The sequence below is a fragment of the Muntiacus reevesi genome, chromosome X, assembly GCF_963930625.1.
Source record: "Muntiacus reevesi chromosome X, mMunRee1.1, whole genome shotgun sequence".
Taxonomy (NCBI): Eukaryota; Metazoa; Chordata; class Mammalia; order Artiodactyla; family Cervidae; genus Muntiacus; species Muntiacus reevesi.
Genome location: NC_089271.1, coordinates 14,864,147 through 14,883,819, shown reverse-complemented (window position 1 = coordinate 14,883,819; position 19,673 = coordinate 14,864,147). Strand labels below are relative to the sequence as shown.

Genomic DNA, 19,673 nt, shown 5'->3' with positions numbered 1-19,673 from the left:
AAACTCAGCTTGTAAAAACAGTAAAAAGTGGAAGAGAGAAATGTTCCCAAAAGAGAACCTATACATAAATCCAATCTGCTTTTAGTATTCAGTACAATCTCCCATTCTAGATGTAGAAGAATATACAATAGGTGTTGCAAACTTCAGTAAATACTCTAGGTCCTATGGGCTATACAGTCTCTGTTACAAGTACTCAGTCCTCCAGTCTAGGGTAGATAAGCCATGGACAATACTTAAACATCGAAGTGTGGTTGTGTGTTAAGGAAACTCTGTTTATAGAAACTGAAATTTGAATTTCATACAATTTGCAAGGGTCATGAAATATTCTTTTTACTTTTTCCCAACCCTTTAAAAAGTTACAAATCATTCTTAGCTCATAAGTCATACAAAAAAATACAGGTGACAGGATGGATTTGGCCCACAGGCTGTGTTTGGCCATCCCCTGGCAGAAAAATGCTTTCAGTTATCAGAAACACATCAACACACACTGGTAAGCAAGAAGGAGCAATTAAGTCTTACATGGCACAATACTTACTCACCAGAAACCAAAAAGCATACCTAATAAGTTTGCTGCATCTGGAAAATAGTGACAAAAACATTTCAGAATGTTTGTGGGAATTAAGTGAGTTAACACACATAAAAAAAGTTCTAAAAGTAGTACTGGGTACCCAGCAAGCCACTTAACAACTATTTCTGATATTATCAGCAAAAAGATATTCATACTGACTCCAGGAGAAAATATTCAACACATTGGGGTAATGATTCCATTTCTGCAGTAGTACAATGTATATCAGAATTTTAGCATTAACTTTCAAGTCTAAAACTCCAAGCCACAGTATTTCTTAAGAGGGTCTAAAATTCTCAAAACTAGAGCAAAGTTTATTTCAGCCATAGAAACCTGCTATTTACATGTAAGACACATTTCTAGAAATAAGGTGAGAGGATGACAAATGTTTGACAATAAAGATCAAATGTAGGGTCAAGAATTCTTCCTTGGCTACACATGATATCAATGCTAAAACGAGCAGGGGAAACTCACTTTCATCAAAAATCCGTTCCATTTAAGAACCTACAAGAAATGAGTTTTTGATCAACAGCTCAGAGCTCATCTAGTCCGCCTGACCACTTGCTACTTTTGGGTTTATAAGAACATGGCACTTAGGAAGAAGCATTTGTTGAAGAATGAGAGAATTATACTGTTTGCTCCAGACTCATTCCTGTGTTGCACACCCTCTAGCACCAACAGAAAGAGAAGCCACTTCCTTATCACCATGAGAGGTGGCTTCAATCATCATATTTACCTGACCTGCAAACGAAGACTTATAACTCACAATTAAACAGAGCACCACCACCTGCCCTTTACAGATGAAATCACATTTTGAGACAGGGAAACAAATCAATGCTCATTTCTATTTCACAATTGTAAACAATGGAACGCTGACAAAGCATCCTGCTAAACATTCACCAAACCACCTGTCACCAACATCACCCTTGAACACAAAGGGCTATTTTTATGTAGTACACTACTGAGATAGATAATATCCATTGCCATGGCAACAAGTTTTCCAGAAGATTTGCTAGCCCATAAAGAATGCAAATGAGAATGAAGCTATTTCTTTGCATTTGAGTTTACAATGCAGTATATGAGGAGGATTCTAGGATTTTATGAGCCCTGGTTTGCTCAACAGGGCCTTGTTGGTTTGAGCAATGTACACACACACACACACAGGAGTCCTATCCTTCAGAAAAAAAGAAAAAAGCTCATGTAACATAAGGTCATATGAGTAAACGTTATAAGACACTTTCTACTGCCCTGAATTAACTCAGCTCCAGTCCCAGGGTGCCCTTTCCCACCACCTACAGCCAGTCCTCGCAGAAACTCCCAGAGGGTCGCTCCACGGCTATATGTTTCCCAGTGCCCTGAACAAGAAAAAACACTTCAATCCGTGGAAATGACTGCCCCACTCTGATCGAAAAGCTCCCGTGTGCACAGCCCCTATAGCCTCAAAGCCTCCAGTGAGAAGTGGGAAGAAGCCCTCTCAGCCCTCCTAGAGGGCAGGGCTGCAGGCCCACAGGCCCACCGAACACAAGTGGCCTCTCTCACCTCAAACCAGCCACGTCCCTTTCTTCGAAGGATCCAGAGTGCTGGGTTCCGGCCCAGACTGCACCCTGAGCTGGCCCTCCATCTGTCACCCAGAGTCACCCCCGGCCCATTGGCCCACACTCTATCCAAGAGGCGGGCCTCTGTGAGCTTCTACACGCAGGCTCCCATGCTTCCAGCCTCCAGAACGGCAGCCAGCAGGGGACGGAGCCGGCCACATTTATCCCTCAGCCCCCCACCCCCTCACTGCCAAGGACATTCATGAATGTCTTCCAGACTACTGTCCGTGTAGGCAAAGCACCCTTCACAGTTCCAGCAGCAACAGAGGCCAACTGCCACGGCGGCTGCTCCACACCTCAGCGTTCCTGCTCTCAGTAAACCCTCTGGGCAGGCCGTGCCTGAAGGCTGCTGATGACCCCAATTTCTGACGGCTTCCTTGGCCTCAAAGTTGAACTGGCTTGGCCCTTAGACAGTCCCATGTTCTGCTTCACCCTACCGTAGACACACCTCAGAAATGGTCCAAACCATCCTCAGACATGCACCCAGAGAATCACCCCTTCAAGCAATAACTCCCACACTTACACAGAACTGTCATGGAAACAATAGCCACTGGGAGGTCATCAGGAAACACCCTTTCCGTTTTAGTTTGTCTCTAACAAAAACAATTCCATAACACGACACTGTAAATCAACTATATTTCAATAACATAAAATGCTTTAATTATTTAAAAATAAAAACAAAGATTGGTAATTCTCTGGTGGTCCAGTGGCTAGGACTCCATGATCTCACTGCCAAAGGCCTGGGTTCAATCCCTGGTCAGGAAACTAAGATCCCGCAAGATGCGCAGCATGGCAAATAAATAAATAAATAAAAACAAAGACTGAATCCCAACTCAAATAAATTAATAAGAAGTCACTTATTTGCATGACCTTGGGCAAGTTACTAAACCTCTGCACCTCTGTTCTGCTTTCTTCAAACTGGGGATGATAATATCAATCTTGTGGTTTGGAGTTAAATGACATGAGCCTCTACAAGTTATGTGTGTCTGTGCTCAGTCGTGTCCAACTCTTTGTGACTCCATGGACTGTAGCCCACCAGGCTTCTCTGTCCATAGCATTTCCGAGGCAGAAATACTAGAGCGGGTTGCCATTTCCTTCCCCAGGAGATCTTCCTGACCCAGGGATAGAACCCACATCTCCTGCATTGGCAGGAGGATTCTTACTACTGCGTCACCTGGGAAGTCCTCTACAAGTTATAGGACAAGGTAAAATACATGGTGATCAGTTAATAAATGGAAGCGGCTACCATGATTGTATATATGCAGACAACATGTATCTACAGCCAGAGTAGATTCTGCCCCCTGGCAATGTCTGCAAACAGCTTTGGTTGTAACAGCTGGGGAAGCATCTAGCGAGCAGAGCCCAGGAAAGCTGCTAGACACCCTACAATACATAGGACAGTGTCACTGCAGAGGATGACCTGGCCCCATCAGTGGTGCTGAGATGGAGAAACTCTGATCTAGAACAAACAATAAATTAAAAGAAGCTAAAACATCCATGTGCTAAATTTCACACACTTCACTTTCATTGCCATCTCTCAGTAACAGGATGATAAAATTACCAGACTGCAGAGCATATGCAAAGGATAGGAGTCCAAACACTTTAAAATAATTTTAAAGAGATCCTAAAGAAAAAATAAACTCAAAAGGCTAGTACACCAAACATCTTCAGGGGCAAAAGGCTGTTCATGTATAATCATCTGTTTTTCACAAGACTGATCCTGAACTAAGCAAGAAACAAAGAGATCATTGTATTAAATATGTTCTTCTGAAAGCATCAGGGGCAAACATTACACATTTAAGAAAACCTGCTTTAAAAAAAAACAAAAACAATTCTTAATTGCTGGCATTTATGGGATTTACTTCAATTAGTCAGGAAATTAACACAGGTAAAACACTTAATTATCCCCAGAAGGCTGAACAAAGATATTTTTCTGTAAACCAAGGGCAAAGTGTTACAAGTGAATTAAGTCAAAGCAAACATTTACTACTAGCCTAATATTAATGGCCTCTCTTGGTCCTGAATTAAATTATTAGGATAGTTGAGTTTCTCCAGCCTGTAAAAATCACTTTTTCCTACAAGTCCATGTTCCAGCCAGCCTCTGAATTAGACATAATAAGTGGTAAATAAAACAGGCCAAACAGCCATGCTCCAGAGGGGTTCTCTGGAGTGAAGCAAGGCTGAGAGGACCAGATAGACAGGTCAAGAGCAGAGAAGGTTCAAAGCCGGGGCTGCAGCAGTGACTTGAGAGTGAGGTCCTAGAGGAAGCAGCTGAGCACCCATTCACTCTGGGCTTTCTTCCCCTTTATAGGACAGATGGGGCACTGGAGGTGGGAGTGGGCCACAAGAGTCTGATGGAATCTCATTCCTGACCTAGAATTGGCAGCAGTGTTGCTACCATTCTGACTTTGGAAACAATGAGCAATGAAGAACTGGAATTTCTAGACACCTCATAATTCTTTTGCAAAGGGCTTCTAAGTTTTTGTGCTTCGACCCCTGTGGGCAGTCTGCATGGACCTCTTCTCAGAATAAACGTAAATGCATAAAAGTAAACACTTAAAATACACATGATTATTGGGAAACCCCTGATAGTTCAGTGATTAGGACTTGGCACTCTCACTGACATGGCCTGGGTTTGATCTTTGGTTGAGGAAATTAAGATCCCACAAGCTGAGGGGCGTGGCCAAAATAAAATAAAATACACAGGATTATAGACAAAATACACTGAACTACAGCTACCAAAATATTAAAAAAAAAAAAAACAAGTTTGTGGTGGAAGTACATGTGTTTTTTAACACAATGATAACATCAGCCAGCTGATTGTTTATCATCACTGAAATACCTGAAACAATTGTAATATGATTTTAAAAATTCTATTTCTATCAAAGAGTCAATCCAAAAAATTCCTAGAGACAAATGAAAACGAAAGCACAACAGTCCAAAACTTACGGGACACAGCAAAAGCAGTTCTAAGAGGGCAAGTCCCACACCCTAGGAAACAGCTCAGTTCTGAGCAACCCAGCATGACTACCTTATGGTCAGGGTCCCCTTCTTGTGACTTCTCGTGTCCTTACATGGTGGGAAAGGCTAGGGATCTCTCTGGAGCCTATTTTATACAGCCTTAATCCCATTCATGAGGGCTCCACCTTGATGGCCTAAGCACTTTTCAAAGGCCCCAGACACGTACCAAAGCAAAGAATGACATAAATACAAAATACTAGACACTTTGCCTTCAGGAAACAGAAAGTTTGAAAACACCTGCTAAGGAACCAAACCCTCTATAAAAACTTATCAGTAATTGCCAAAACAACTACAGGGAATTCCCTGGTTGTCCAGTGGTTAGGACTCAAAGCTTCCACTGCCAGGAGCCCAGGTTTGATTCCTGGTTGGTTAACTAAGATCCCTAAAGCCACATGGCACAGCCTAAAAAATAAAAGATTCAAGATTTCCTCAAAACCAATTTTCTATATTCTTAAAGTAAGGCTGTTACGAGTGTGACAGCAGGACAATGTTCAAACCCATCTTGTATTTCTAGTCTTCACTTTGTTACTTCTTCAGTCACCCTATTGGTTTCCTCAACTTTACGTTAAAGACTAGCTCGATGATATGAAACCATCATTCACTCTTGCCGTTTAACCATAAGTCATCAGTATTAAACCCATATATGGTTCCATATCCTGTGACCACTCCCAGGTGCCCTCAGAGATAAATTCTATGAATCATATGATGTCTGAGACTTGCTTCAGGTTAAAGTAGGGGGCAAAGAACAAAAGTAGGAATGCAGATGGCATGGAATTGACCATGTATTGATGACTGTTGAGCAGGGGTGGCAAGTGCAGAGGAGTTTAATGTATTAGTCTGTTTGCCTGAGAAGTTCCATTTTTTAAAAAATGAGAAAAAAGCAAGCCTATGAAAGTCTAATCCATTAACTCAAAGGTCCTCTAACACTCTCAAAAATATAAGTGTGCTTTTTTATATCTATGAAGGCACTTTAATGTTTGTACATGTTTAGAACAGTCCCCTAATCATGAGACACTAACAAAGAAAAATGTCACCTACTTTCCATAGGCATAAAGGCCTCATAAAATAATGAGTCATTGTACGAGTAAGTAATGAAGATTTTTTTAAAAGGAAGCATAAATGAACTGTTGCTACATGTGTCAACAAGGACAAACCTCAGAAACAACAATGAGAGGAAAAGCAAGTTTCGGAAGGTTACAGAGTGCTATATTCCTTTTAAGATAAAAAGCCATACAAAACAATTTATCATTTTAGTGACATGTATGTGTATATACGTATGTGTGTGTATACACACACATGTATGTATGCACACACACACACACACTATATATATATATATATATATATACACATACACACAAACATGTAATAAAAGTACAAAAACTTTTCTAATCATGCACACCAAATTCAGGACAGTAGCAACCTCTAGGGTGAGGAGGAAGGAGAATGGGACCAGAGAAGGGGTCACAGGAAACTTTCACATTAATTAGGCTGTTTTACATTTTATGCTGAGTAGTGGGTACACAGTTATTGTTGGGTAATGCTCTAGTTTTACATACCTGAAAAGTTTTTTATAAGCGTCAACAAGTTACTATTATGCAAATATCCTCCTTTTAATCAAACAATGGTTTGGCTCCGGAACTTCCTTAACCTGCCGGCATTCATTCTCTTTTACAAAAAAAGAACACTTTATCTGAAACAGCACAGATTCTAGGTTACTGTTTTAGCTTGCTGGCCTCTATCTCCCTAAAGCATATGTTACAAAGGGATATGATATAAAGATGTAAAAATAGAAAATTGTTTTATTTGCATTAAAAAATAGCTCTAGCTAATGATCTAGCAACTGGAAAAAGTTCGCAGGAATTTTGTTTTTTGCTGAGTTTTTTTTAAATGATTAAACAGTTGCGTCAAAGAATTTCAAGAAAACCTTTAAATATGACTTCTTCCCAAAGGTGAATCTATGTACAGGAATTTTTAAAATATCCTCTACTTCTCATAGCTTTCTTTTACTTCTTTACTTCAGTCAAAGCCACTCAAACAATCAGACATTACTTACAAGCTTTTTTTCCCATTCAATGATTTTCCCTGATATTACAGAATCAACAGTATTTTATAACTATTTCCTTTAAAGTCTAAGAGTTAACTGGCAAGTCAATGAAAGACAAGTACCATATGCAAGATCTCAATTTTATGTGGGATCTAAAAACAAACAAACAAAAAACTGCAACTCATAGATAAAGAGAACAGTTTGGTGGTTGCCAGAGATGGCAGTGGGTGAAATGGGTAAATGTGGTCAACAGGCACAAACTCCCAGTTATATAATAAGTAAGTCCTGGGGATGTCAGGTGCAGCATGGTGACTATATTTGATAATGTATATTTGAAAGGTGTTGAGTGTAAATTACAAAAGTTCTCATCATGAGAAAAAAATTTTTGTAATTGTGTGCTGATGGATATCAGTGATCATTCAACAAAACATACAAATTTTGAATCATTATCTTATATGCCTGAAACTAGTATATCATATTTCAATTATATCTCAATAAAAAATACATTATCTCAAAGCAAGGAGTTAACCATCATAAAAATGAAAACTTATTATGATGACTACCTGAAATATGCACAACATTCCTAAAGACTAAGACATCATCCTAAAGGATAAATATTATAAAGGAGTCTATGTTGTTGTTCAGTCACCCAGTCGTGTTCAAGTCTTTGCGACCCCATGGACTGCAGCGTGCCAGGCCTCTCTGTCCAACCCCCATCTCCCAAAGTTTGCCCAAGTTTACGTCCAATGAATCGGTGATGCCATCCAGCCAACTCGTCCTCTGACGCCCTCTTCTCCTTCTGCTCTCTGAATATATGTATACATCAAACAGAAAACTTGCCAGTTTCAGGTGGATACTTATGTTCCAGCTGTTATATTTTCTTACTCAAATTCTGAAAAATAAAAACATTTGCACTGCGGGAATTCCCTGATGGTCCAGTGGTTAGGACTCCAGGTTTTCACTGCCAAGGGCCCAAGTTTGATCCCTGGTCATCAGGGAACTAATATCCCACAAGCCTCTTGGCCAAAATAAATAATAAAAACCTTGTGCATTGGAATGTAAGCTCCATGAGGACAGGGATTTGTGTTTGATTCACAGCTGAAACCTCAGCACCTAGAATAGTGCCTGATGCGCTAAAGAAACTAAAACACCTCAAATACATGTCCAATCCAAGTCTATGCATTCTAGTAAAATTCTGGCCTTTCAATACAAATGAAATACTTCTTCACCTGAAAAACCAATCACTCTAACATTTGTAGTTCTTTGTCCTGAAGTATTTAAAACTATTTACCTATTTCTCATTCATATTTACTGTTTATAATTTAGAAGTATTTTATTCTAACATTTTTCTACCCCATACTAGAAACCTGTTTTAAAATAAATCAGCACTTCTTATAAAGAGACCAAAAGGCCTTTTAAAGTGGGCTATTAGGACACATTAAAATATAATTCAAAACAGAAAATTAGCTTTTATGTTCTTCACTTTGCCAACAAAGGTCCATATAGTCAAAGCTATGGTCTTTTCAAGTAGTCATGTACAGATGTGAGAGGTGGACCATAAAGAAGGCTGAACACCAAAGAATTGATGCTTTCAAATTGTGGTGCTAGAGAAGATTCTAGAGAGTCCCTTGGACAGGAAGGAGATCAAACTAGTCAATCCTAAGGCAAATCAACCCTGAATACTCAATGGAAGGACTGATGCTTAAGCTCAAATACTTTGGCCACCTGATGCAAACAACTGACTCATTAGAAGAGACCCTGATGCTGTGAAAGACTGAAGGCAAAAGGAGAAGAGGGCGGCAGAGGATGAAATGGTTGGATGGCATCACTGATACAACAGACATGAACTTGGGCAAACTCCGGGAGATGGTGAGGGACAGGGAGGCCTGGTGTGGTGCAGTCCATGGGGTCACAAAGAGTCAGACACAACTTAGCAACTGAACAACAACATCATGACGCATTAAAATACAATTCAAGATGGAAAATGAACATATGGAAAGATCCTAAGCATCATATGTCATTAGGGAATTGCAAATTACATCAACAAGATACCACTACATACCTTCTGGAATGGTGCAACTCTAGAACACTGACAACACCACATGCTGATGATGATGTAGAGCAAGAGGACCTCTCATTCATTTTTGGGGGAACTGCAAATGGTACAGCCACTTTGCAAGAGAGTTTGACAGTTTTTTACAAAACTAACACTCCTATCATATGAGCCAACAATCATGCTCGCTGGTATTTACCCTATGGGGTTGAAAACTTAGGTACACACAGATGCTTATAGCAACTTTATAACTGCCAAAGCTTGAAAGTAACCAAGATGTCCCCCAGTATGTGAGTGGATAAACTGTGGTACATCCAGACAATGGAATATTATTCAACACAAATAAGAAATGAGCCAACAAGCTATGAAAAGACACAGAGGAATATTAAATGCATATTACTAAATGAAACAAGCCAATCTGAAAAGATTACATACTGTGTGATTTGAACTACATGACATTCTGGAAAAAGGCAAAACTATGGAGACCATAAAAAGATCAGTAGTTGCCATGGCTTGGGTGTAATAGCAAGGGATGAAGAGGGCACAGGGGGTTTTTAGGGCAGTGAAGCTACTCGGTATGACACTACTCATACTACTCTCTATGATACTACAATGGTGGATACATGTCATTACACATCTGTCCAAAACCAAAGAATGTACATCACCAAGAATGAAACATAATGTAAACTACGGACTTCGGGTGATCATGATAAACCAATGCAGGTTCAGCAATTATAAAAAACGTATCACTCTGGTGAGGGTATTGATAATGGGGGGGCTGGGTATGTGCAGAGCCAAAGTGTATATGGGAACTCTGTGTACCTTAATCTCAATTTTGCTGTGAACCTAAAACTGTTCTGAAAAGATAAAGTCTGTTAAAATATATATACACACACACACACACATTTCAACTGAAAAAAAATCCCTAAGATAACTCACTTACATAACAAAGTAACAGGTGTAGTGATTTATTTTTATTCCAAGGAGGAGACAAAATAAGATATTTTTAAAGAATATGTACTTCAGGTAAGATTTTCAATCTTCCTGGAACATTATGGTAATCTTAGTTGGATGCCTATTAAGAAGAAAAAAAAATCCGTTACCATAGAAACTACCAGGGCTAGTTAGTGCCTCCACAAATGGGGCAGTTATACCTGTTGGACCACTTAATTAAACTTACAAGTTCCTGTTTAACAGGGAAAGACTAAAAACATCTACATCTGTTTTAAAGACGGATACACTTATGGGGTAGTGAAAGTCAAGATAAATTGAGTGCTCATGCACGTACACACACCCAGACACACCACACCACACACAACCAACGTAGTTAGTACAAATTAGATGGCTGCGGGCTTTGTTTGAATCCCTTCCGATTACATTACTCTGTCCAGGATGCCTTCGATGTTCGTTGTCACCTGTACAAAGAATAGCGGATTACTGCACTGTGTCAGGTTGGGCTTCCCAGGTGGCTCAGTGGTAAAGAACCTGCCTGCCAATACAGGAGACACTGGAGACAGAAAGAGCCTGGCGGGCTACAGTCCACGGGGTCACAAAGAGTCAGACACGACTGAGCACACAGGTTAATGGGGAAGGAAGTCTTTTGTTTTGCTGGGCTGCATAAGGGAGCTCTAAAGCTCATAGAGATTTATTACAAGCAATATTCTAGGGATGTCCCCTCTTGCCAGCATCTTTTGCAAGAAGAAGGTTTCAACTAGACATCAAAAATACAATCTCATTCATACAAAGGCACTGTGCCTTGAGTTCTTTTTAAATCTTAAACACCCTGGGTTCTAACACCAGGAAAGGCCCCTCCCCAACTCCTTAGAAGAAGTCAATCAACATAATTCAGATTTAATATGCCTACCATCTTATCACACTCCATGAATTACTGACAACAAAATAAGCCTTTTAACAGATGCCCAGCTGTCACTTACTTGCTGTGTGGCCTGTCACTTATTCCTCTTTCAGTTGAGAAGTAGCAACAGCATTTAATAAATTATGGTTGGGAGTATTCTGAGGGCCTCATGTAATAGCCATGGTTCATGTTTTAAAATATTGACTTTTCTTCTACCTGGTCAAGTTCAACTGCTCAAAAGCAGAAACCGAACTGTCTCCAAAGCAAAGACTTCTTAAGAGACAAACAGCCATGTTAAGGTCTGTGGATACTAATTATATTTTCAGAAAACTTAAATTCTGAAAAGTGAGAGATTACAGAGTGGCTAAAATTATGCTCAAACAGACAGACATACGCATGCTCCAGCAGTATAAAACGCAGTCTTAAATGATTTTTTTAAAATCTACAAACAATGATATTGCAAGTGAATCATAAAACCCTCAGTACTCCTTTGGAACTGGATTTTAAGATATCACTCCCCACTCTAAATATACAATTGATGTTAACTTTCAAACTGCCTCCAGCTTTTTTTGTTCTTTTTAATTTATATTTTTATTGAAGGATAATTGCTTTACAGAATTTTGTTGTTTTCTGTCAAACCTGACTCCAGCTTTTAAGAAAAACTTCATTTCAGATTTGGGGCCTGGTATTAAGAATCTTATCACAACGAAGTGCTAGTAACAGCAAAACACAGACAAAGATGCTTATCGCTCCACGGAAAGCACAAAAGGAAAACTGCATCTACTGTGGGTCATCCCCCTGCTTTTCCAGGTATGGAGCAGCCAAAAGGAGGTAGCTATGACACACATTACTTGGCAATTCTATTTCAAGTCCAAATAATGGTAAGATGGGAAACTACAACTGTCCCTCACCGTGAATGTCTGGGAACCACGTCTAGTCCTAAATAGGAAGCTTAGCTCTGCCTTGACAGATGTCCTCTTGCAGCCCTGTGTCCCGGTTCTGCAATTTGTCATTAAGCCATTCGGTTTAACGCTAATATGCAGAAATACGTTAGTACGCGAATGTACAGTAAATACGTGTATATTACAAGTAGTATACAAAGCGGACAACATTCAGTCGTGGGCCGCCGGCCACACACACACACCCTTTCAAGTTCAAATCCTGCAAGGCACCCAAGCGCCCACTCACCCAGGAGAGGGAAGGGCAGGAGCGGCAAGCAGAGGTTACTCCAGACACCAGCCAGAACAAACACTAGTTACCGAACAAGGCAAACTTTGGGTCTGGGAGGCTGCAGAGACCCCAGAAACGGCCGGGGAGAGGAGGGAGTGTCCGTCTGTCTCAGCGGAGGAAGATGGGGGCGCACCCAGCACCGCTGAGCTGTGGAGGAGGCTGGTGTCCCCTGGGGAACAAGGGCGTCGCCGCCATTCTAGGCTGCGAAGCCACTCTCTGAGACCTGGCCGAGGCCTCCGGGTGCCTGTCGGCGGCCGTGTCGCCCCACCCCGCCCCCTTGTCCCTGCAGAAATGGTCCCCAAAGACTCACAAGGGCAGGGGTGCGGGGACCTACCTGGTGCAGCGTCTCGGCGGGCAGCTGCGACGCCCGGAACAGGTCGGCGACCGGGCCAGCGGCTGCGGTGGCCGCGCCGGGGGCAGCCCTGGCGGCCTCAGGGGGGCCGGGACCGGGGCCCCCGCCTGAGGCGCCGGCGCAGCGCGCGAAGAGCTCAGAGTAGTACTGCTGCTCGCTCTCGCTCAGCAGCAGCGGCGGTCCAGAGCCGCAGAGCCCGCCCGCCGCCGCCTCCATGGAGCCTGAAAGGGGGCCAGGCGGAGCACCGTCCCCGGCTAAGGCGCCGCCACCTTCACCACAGCCTCCGCCGCTCCGGCCTCGGCCTTGGCCGCCGCTGCCACCGCCCCCACGCCCCGCAGCTGCCGCGCGACCGCTTCCTCCCGGCGCGCGCCAGCCCCGCCCCCGGACTTGAATGTTGTGCCTCCGCCGCACGGCACATGGAGACAGGCGCGGCACGAACCAATCGCAGCCTAGGATCGCACCATGGCCCCGCCCCGCCCCGCCCCGCCCCACCGCGCTGGGCCAGGTAACTAAACTCGGCGCGCAGCCTGCTCGGCGAATGGTCACCTGCTCCGCCCGCGCTGCAGAATCCAAAGGGCCAGAGCCACAGTCCACTCTGCGCGAGAGAGGCATCTTTGGTTCTTCTCCCTACCTAGGAAGGGAAACATCTAGACCCACATGGAGAATGGCGCCTTTCAGGGGGTGGGAAAGGCTGTGGTGATTTCTCCCTAGGACGCTGGAGCAAGTGTACTGCCCACATCACGCTGTGCCCTTCCCAGAAATGGACTAGGCACGGGATATGGATGAGGCATGGATAATTAGGCTTCGCTTGTTCCATGACAATCCTGAAAAGCTGGAGGGCAGAGATCTCCATAGGAACAGGATCCCAGTGACTCCTGTAATGTTCAAGGTGTTGTTGTTCAAGGTGGCGACAGGGTTAAGTCACTTTCCCAGGCAAGGCTCAAACCTGGAGTTGAGCCTTAAAAAGGAATAAAATCGATTAGTGTTAAATGCTAGAGTAATAGGAGTGGAAAAGGCCCTGGGAAGAATTTGCACATGTATATGCATTAAGCCTGGAGAAGGCAATGGCAACCCACTCCAGTACTCTTCCCTGGAAAATCCCATGGACAGAGGAGCCTGGTAGGCTGCAGTCCATGGGGTCGCGAAGAGTTGGACAGGACTGGGCGACTTCACTTTCACTTTTCATTTTCATGCATTGGAGAAGGAAATGGCAACCCACTCCAGTATTCTTGCCTGGAAAATCCCAGGGACAGCGAAGCCTGGTGGGCTGCCATCTGTGGGGTCACACAGAGTCAGACACAACTGAAGCGACTTAGCATGCATTAAGCCTGGCCGGGAAACACTAACCCAAGGGAAAAAAATCAGTCCATGGTTTACAGATACACCTTCCACCCCAAACAGTGCTTAAAAAAAAATGTTAGAAACAAAACGGGGACTTCCCTGGTGGTCCAGTGGTTAAGATTCCAAGCTCCCAATGCGGTGGGTGAAAGGCCTGGATTCCATCCCTGGTCTGGAAACTGGATCTTACATGCCACAACTAAGACCCAGCATAGCCAAATTAAAAAAAAAAAAAAAACTCAGGCAATAGCACTAATGATAACAAATATACTTTGGTATTTTGTTCAACTAAAATAAAGACCAAGCACAGGAAGAGAAGAAAAGAAAAAACGAAGTCAGGGGAAAGGGGAAAGATGAAAAGAGAACCATAAGAAGAAAAAAAATTATGTTAATTCATAAATGGTGCCCAGAGTAACATTTCCTTTCTGGAATCTGAAGAAAATGAAATAGAATATGAGGATCCCCCAAATTACTCAGATTACCTTATACCATCTTTTGCTTCAGACTTGCCAGGAGTGAGTTAAGACAGAGGTAAGTTTGGAAAAAAGAGTACCAAAAGGATAGGTAAGTTAGGAGCAACAAATACTGACTGACTTCGGGAATTTCCACTTCAAAAATCTCACCACCATTGTATTTTCCACAACTATAAAACCTTCTCAAGAAAACTGGAAGCCAAGAGATCATGTTTATTCTTTTCCCATTTTTCCCTTTATGGACAGGCTTCCCTGAGAATGGCCCACCATTCTAACAAAGGTGAGAAAGGGATGTATTCTCCATGATAAACACCAAATGCCACTTTTTCCTGTGACTTCTGCAAAAAGAAATGTGAGATATAATATTCCCTAACATTAATATACTTCAAGCTACATTATCTATTTAAGCCTGAAAGTACCTCTCTGAGGTAGACTGCTTTCCCATTTTTATCCCCATTTTGCAGGTGAGAAAATGAATGCAGAGGTGGCATGATTTGCCCAACTGAATACTAGATTCCCAACTGATCTCTGTTACTCAACTCAGTTTAATAAATTTGACAGATATTTATTAAGCACTGCTATGGTTTTTCCAGTAGTCATGTACAGATGTGAGATTTGGACCATTAAGAAAGTTTAGCGTGGAAGAGTTGATGCTTTTGAATTGTGGTGTTGGAGAAGACTCTTGAGAGTCCCTTGGGCTGCAAGGAGATCAAACCAGTAAATCCTAAAGGAAATCAGTTCTGAATATTCATTGTAAGGCTCGATGCTGAAGCTGAAACTCCAAAACTGTGGCCACCTAATGCAAAAAACTGAGTCACTGGAAAAGACCCTGATGCTGGGAAAGATTGAAGGCAGGAGGAGAAGGGGACACCAGAGGATGAGATGGTTGGATGGCATCACCGACTCAATGGACATGAGTTTGAGCAAGCTCCGGGAGATGGTGACGGACAGGGGAGCCTGGCGGGCTGCAGTCCATAGGGTCACAAAGAGTTGGACACCACTGAGTGATTGAACTGACTAACTATTAAGCACTGCAGAGGTGGAGAGATCTCATATCTGTGCCTATCTATCAATCAACACTTATGGGTAGAATAAGAAGTATTGACTGTGTTCCTACTGGAATACTTTGAGAGATTTAAAAAAGATATACAAGACCTGTTGCTTTCAAGGAGTCTGCCACCACACTGAAAAAGATAAAACTAACACAACAAATAAAAACAAATAATAATAAACAATATATAATTAAGTTCTAAACTCTGTTCATTTCAGTTCAGTTGCTCAGTTGTGTCCAACTCTGCGACCTCATGGACTGCAGCATGCCAGGCTTGCCTGTCCATCATCAACTCCATGTCATCCCCTTCTCCTCTAGCCTCCAATCTTTCCCAGCATCAGGGTTTTTTCCAGTGAGTCAGTCTTCACATCACCTGGCCAAAGTATTGGAGTTTCAGCTTCAGCATCAGTCCTTCCAATGAATATTCAAGACTGATTTCCTTTAGGATGGACTGGTTGGATTTCCTTGCTGTCCCAGGGACTCTCAAAAATCTTCTCCAACCCCACAATTCAAAAGCACCAATTCTTCGGTGCTCAGCTTTCTTTGAGTCCAACTCTCACATCCATACATGACTACTGGAAAAACCATAGCCTTGACTAAACGGACCTTTGTTGGCAAAGTAATGTCTCTGCTTTTTAATATGCTGTCTAGGTTGGTCATAACTTTTCTTCCATGGAGCAAGTGTCTTTTCATTTCATGGGTGCACTCATCATCTATAGTGATTTTAGAGTCAAGAAAAATAAAGTCTGTCACTGTTTCCATTGTTTCTGCATCTATTTGCCTGAAGTGATGGGACCGGATGCCATGATCTTAGTTTTCTGAATGTTGAGTTTTCAGTCAACTTCTTCACTCTCCTCTTTCACTTTCATCGAGAAGCTCTTTAGTTCTTTGCTTTCTTTGCTTTCTGCCATAAGAGTGGTGTCATCTGCATATCTGAGGTTATTGATATTTCTCCTGGAAATCTTGATTCCTGCTTGTGCTTCATCCAGTCCAGCATTTCTCATGACATATTCTGCATATAAGTTAAATAAGCAGGATGACAATATACAGCTTTGACATACTCCTTTCCCAGTTTGGAACCAGTCTGTTGTTCCATGTCCAGTTCTAACTGTTGCTTCTTGACCTGCATACAGATTTCTCAGGAGGCAGGTCAGGTGGTGTGGTATTCCCATGTCTTTCAGAATTTTCCACAGTTTGTTGTGATACACAGAGTCAAAGGCTTTGGCATAGTCAACAAAGCAGAAGTAGATGTTTTTCTGGAACTCTCTTGCTTTTTTGATGATCCAGCAGATATTGGCAATTTGATCTCTGGTTCCTCTGCCTTTTCTGAATCCAACTTGAACCTCTGGAAGTTCATGGTTCACATACTGTTGAAGCCTGGCTTGGAGAATTTTGAGCACTACTTTGCTAGCATGTGAGATGAGTGCAATTGTGTGGTAGTTTGAGCATTCTTTGGCTTTGCCTTTCTTAGGGATTAGAATGAAAACTGACCTTTTCCAGTCCTGTGACCACTGCTGAGTTTTCCAAATTTGCTGGCATATTGAGTGCAGCACTTTCACAGCATCATCTTTCAGGATTTGAAATCGCTCAACTGGAATTCCATCACCTCCACTAGCTTTGTTCGTAGAGATGCTTCCTAAGGCCCACTTGACTTCGCAATCCATGATGTCTGGCTCTAGGTGAGTGATCACACCATCGTGGTTATCTGGGTTATGAAGGTCTTTTTTGTATAGTTCTTCTGTGTATTCTTGCCACCTCTTCTTAATATCTTTTGCTAAACTGTGTACCCCTGTGCTAAGTGCTGTGGGAGTTTAGAGAAGAGAGAAACATCTATGAGCCAGAGCTCAGCCAGGAAGTCTTGGGAAGGGGGCTTGAGATGTTTGTTGATTAATGGGTGGGGCTGGGTAGGTGAAAGGTCAGGAATGGGAGGGAGGATCACAGGAGAGGGAGGAGCCCAAGGAAGTGAGGAGTGAGGGACACAGGCTGGGGCAGGAGGGATGGGCAGCCTCTGATGCACTGTGACCAGACTCCATGAAGGATGAGAGGCACAGCCAGAAGTGACCTAACAGCAGCAACGTTTTAACCCAGCACAAAGGAAGAAAAAAATGGTATTTTCAAAATGTTTTAATATCTAAGGAATGCCAAGTACTGTTCTTTATTTCTACAACAGTTTTTTGAATAGAAGAAATAGTTAGCAAACTTCAAATGAACACAGATAGAAACTAGAAACACTCGTATCCCTTTAAGGCTGATGGTAAGCAAGAATATTTTAGAAGAGAATTTCTTTATCCTTTTTGCAGTTCTAAACTTACACACTGGTTTTGGCTCCATCAATGGCCAGAAAAGTCAGAATGATAATCTATTCAGGAATAGCCAAGAGATAGTCTTTAAGTTATGTTATGTTTTTTCTTTTCCTTTCAATCCAGCATCAGTGCCTTGCATGAAGATGACAGCTTAAACTCAGAACAAGGCTCTGGTTACCTACAGGGAAAGTGTGAAAAGCTAAAGTTACTCAGTCGTGTCCTCTTTGCGACCCCAAATTCTCTAGGCCAGAATACTGGAGTGGGGAGCCTTTCCCTTCTCTAGGGGATCTTCCCAACCGAGAGATTGAACCCAGGTCTTCTGCATTGCAGGTGAATTCTTTCCCAGCTGAACCACAAGGGAAAGGGTTTTCTAAGGGAGGGTTTTCTAAAGCAGGGGTCGGAAAGGTAGAACCAGTTAGTTACCTCGTTTGGTTTGGCTCATAAGCTAAAAATGGATTTTACTTTTGTTTTGATGCTTGAAAAAAATCAGTGCTTTCTGGGCATTGACTAACATTTCAGGACATGAAAATTATATGAAATTCACATTTTAGTGTCTGTAAGGAAAGTTTGATTGGAACACAGCCATGCCCATTCATTTATGTGTTTATGATTGTTTTTGCACTACAATGGCAGAGTTGTGATGTCACCTAACATATTTACTCTCTGGCCCTTTACAGAAAAATATTTGCTGACTCCTGTTAAGTCTATGAAGAACTAATATTTACTTATTGTTGTTTTTTAGTCCCTGTTGTTGCTGTAGTTGCTCAGTCGTGTCCGACTCTTTGACCACATAGACTGTAGCCCACCAGGTCCTCTGTCCATGAGATTTCCCAGGCAAGAATACTGGAGTGGGTTGCCATTTCCTTCTTCAGGAGATCTTCTCCACCCAGGAATCGAACCTGCATCTCCTGCATTGAAGACAGATTCTGTACTGCTGAGCCACGATGGAACCCCAATATTTACTTATACCTACAGGTGGCGCGCTTCCCTTGTGGCTCAGCTGTTAAAGAATCTGCCTGCAATGTGGGAGACCTGGGTTCGATCCCTGGGTTGGGAAGATCCCCTGGAGAAGGGAAAGCCTACCCACTCCAGTATTCTGGCCTGGAGAATTCCATGAAGTGTATAGACCATGGGGTCGCAAAGAGTCGGACACAACTGAGTGACTTTCACTTTCACAGGTGGCACGAATGGTAAAGAACCAGCCTGCCAATGCAGGAGACATAAGAGACGTCGGTTCAGTCCCTTGGCTGGGAAGATCCCCTGGAGGAGGGTATTCTTGTTTGGAGAATCCCATGGACAGAGGAGCCTGGTGGGCTACAATCCGCTTGGTTGCAAAGAGTCGGACATGACTGAAGTGACTTAGCACACAAGCACAACCAATTTACGGGTCACCTGGGAAGAGGTGGTAGGGAATATTCTATTTGGCTTCTCTGAGCTTCAGAATTTTCTTGAGTTATATTGAGATACTTTAGATTATATCTCAAAGATGGATGAACTTTAAAAAATACTTATTGAGGGATTGACCAATGTAACACTAAGTAATCACTTGTTTGACTATTTTGTTTAACTTCTTTTTTTTCTAGAAGTAAAGAAAGGTATATCTTTAATAGTGTGAAAGAGAATCCTATTCCCCTGGCCACATTTTATCATGAGAAAATTTCCTCTCTGCTTACTCCCCAGGAAGGAATATTGATGAAGTAACATTGGTGTTTCTTCCACCTCCTCTCATTTACTTTTACCAAGGAAGAAGTGATAGAAGGGAGAAGAAATGGATCATTCCCAGTCCCAAC

General features: G+C 42.4%; 1 protein-coding gene across 2 annotated transcripts in view; it reads right to left on the bottom strand.

Moving 5' to 3' along the window:
* The window catches only part of REPS2 (RALBP1 associated Eps domain containing 2), a 254,183-nt gene extending 241,157 nt beyond the window's left edge, over positions 1-13,026 (bottom strand). For both annotated transcript variants that reach the window (XM_065916435.1, XM_065916436.1), the window contains exon 1: positions 12,701-13,026. In XM_065916435.1, the coding sequence (XP_065772507.1) occupies positions 12,701-12,934 (234 nt within the window). In that variant the 5' untranslated portion in view covers positions 12,935-13,026. The remainder of the gene's footprint in view (positions 1-12,700) is intronic.
* Between the last annotated feature and the right edge of the window lie 6,647 nt (positions 13,027-19,673).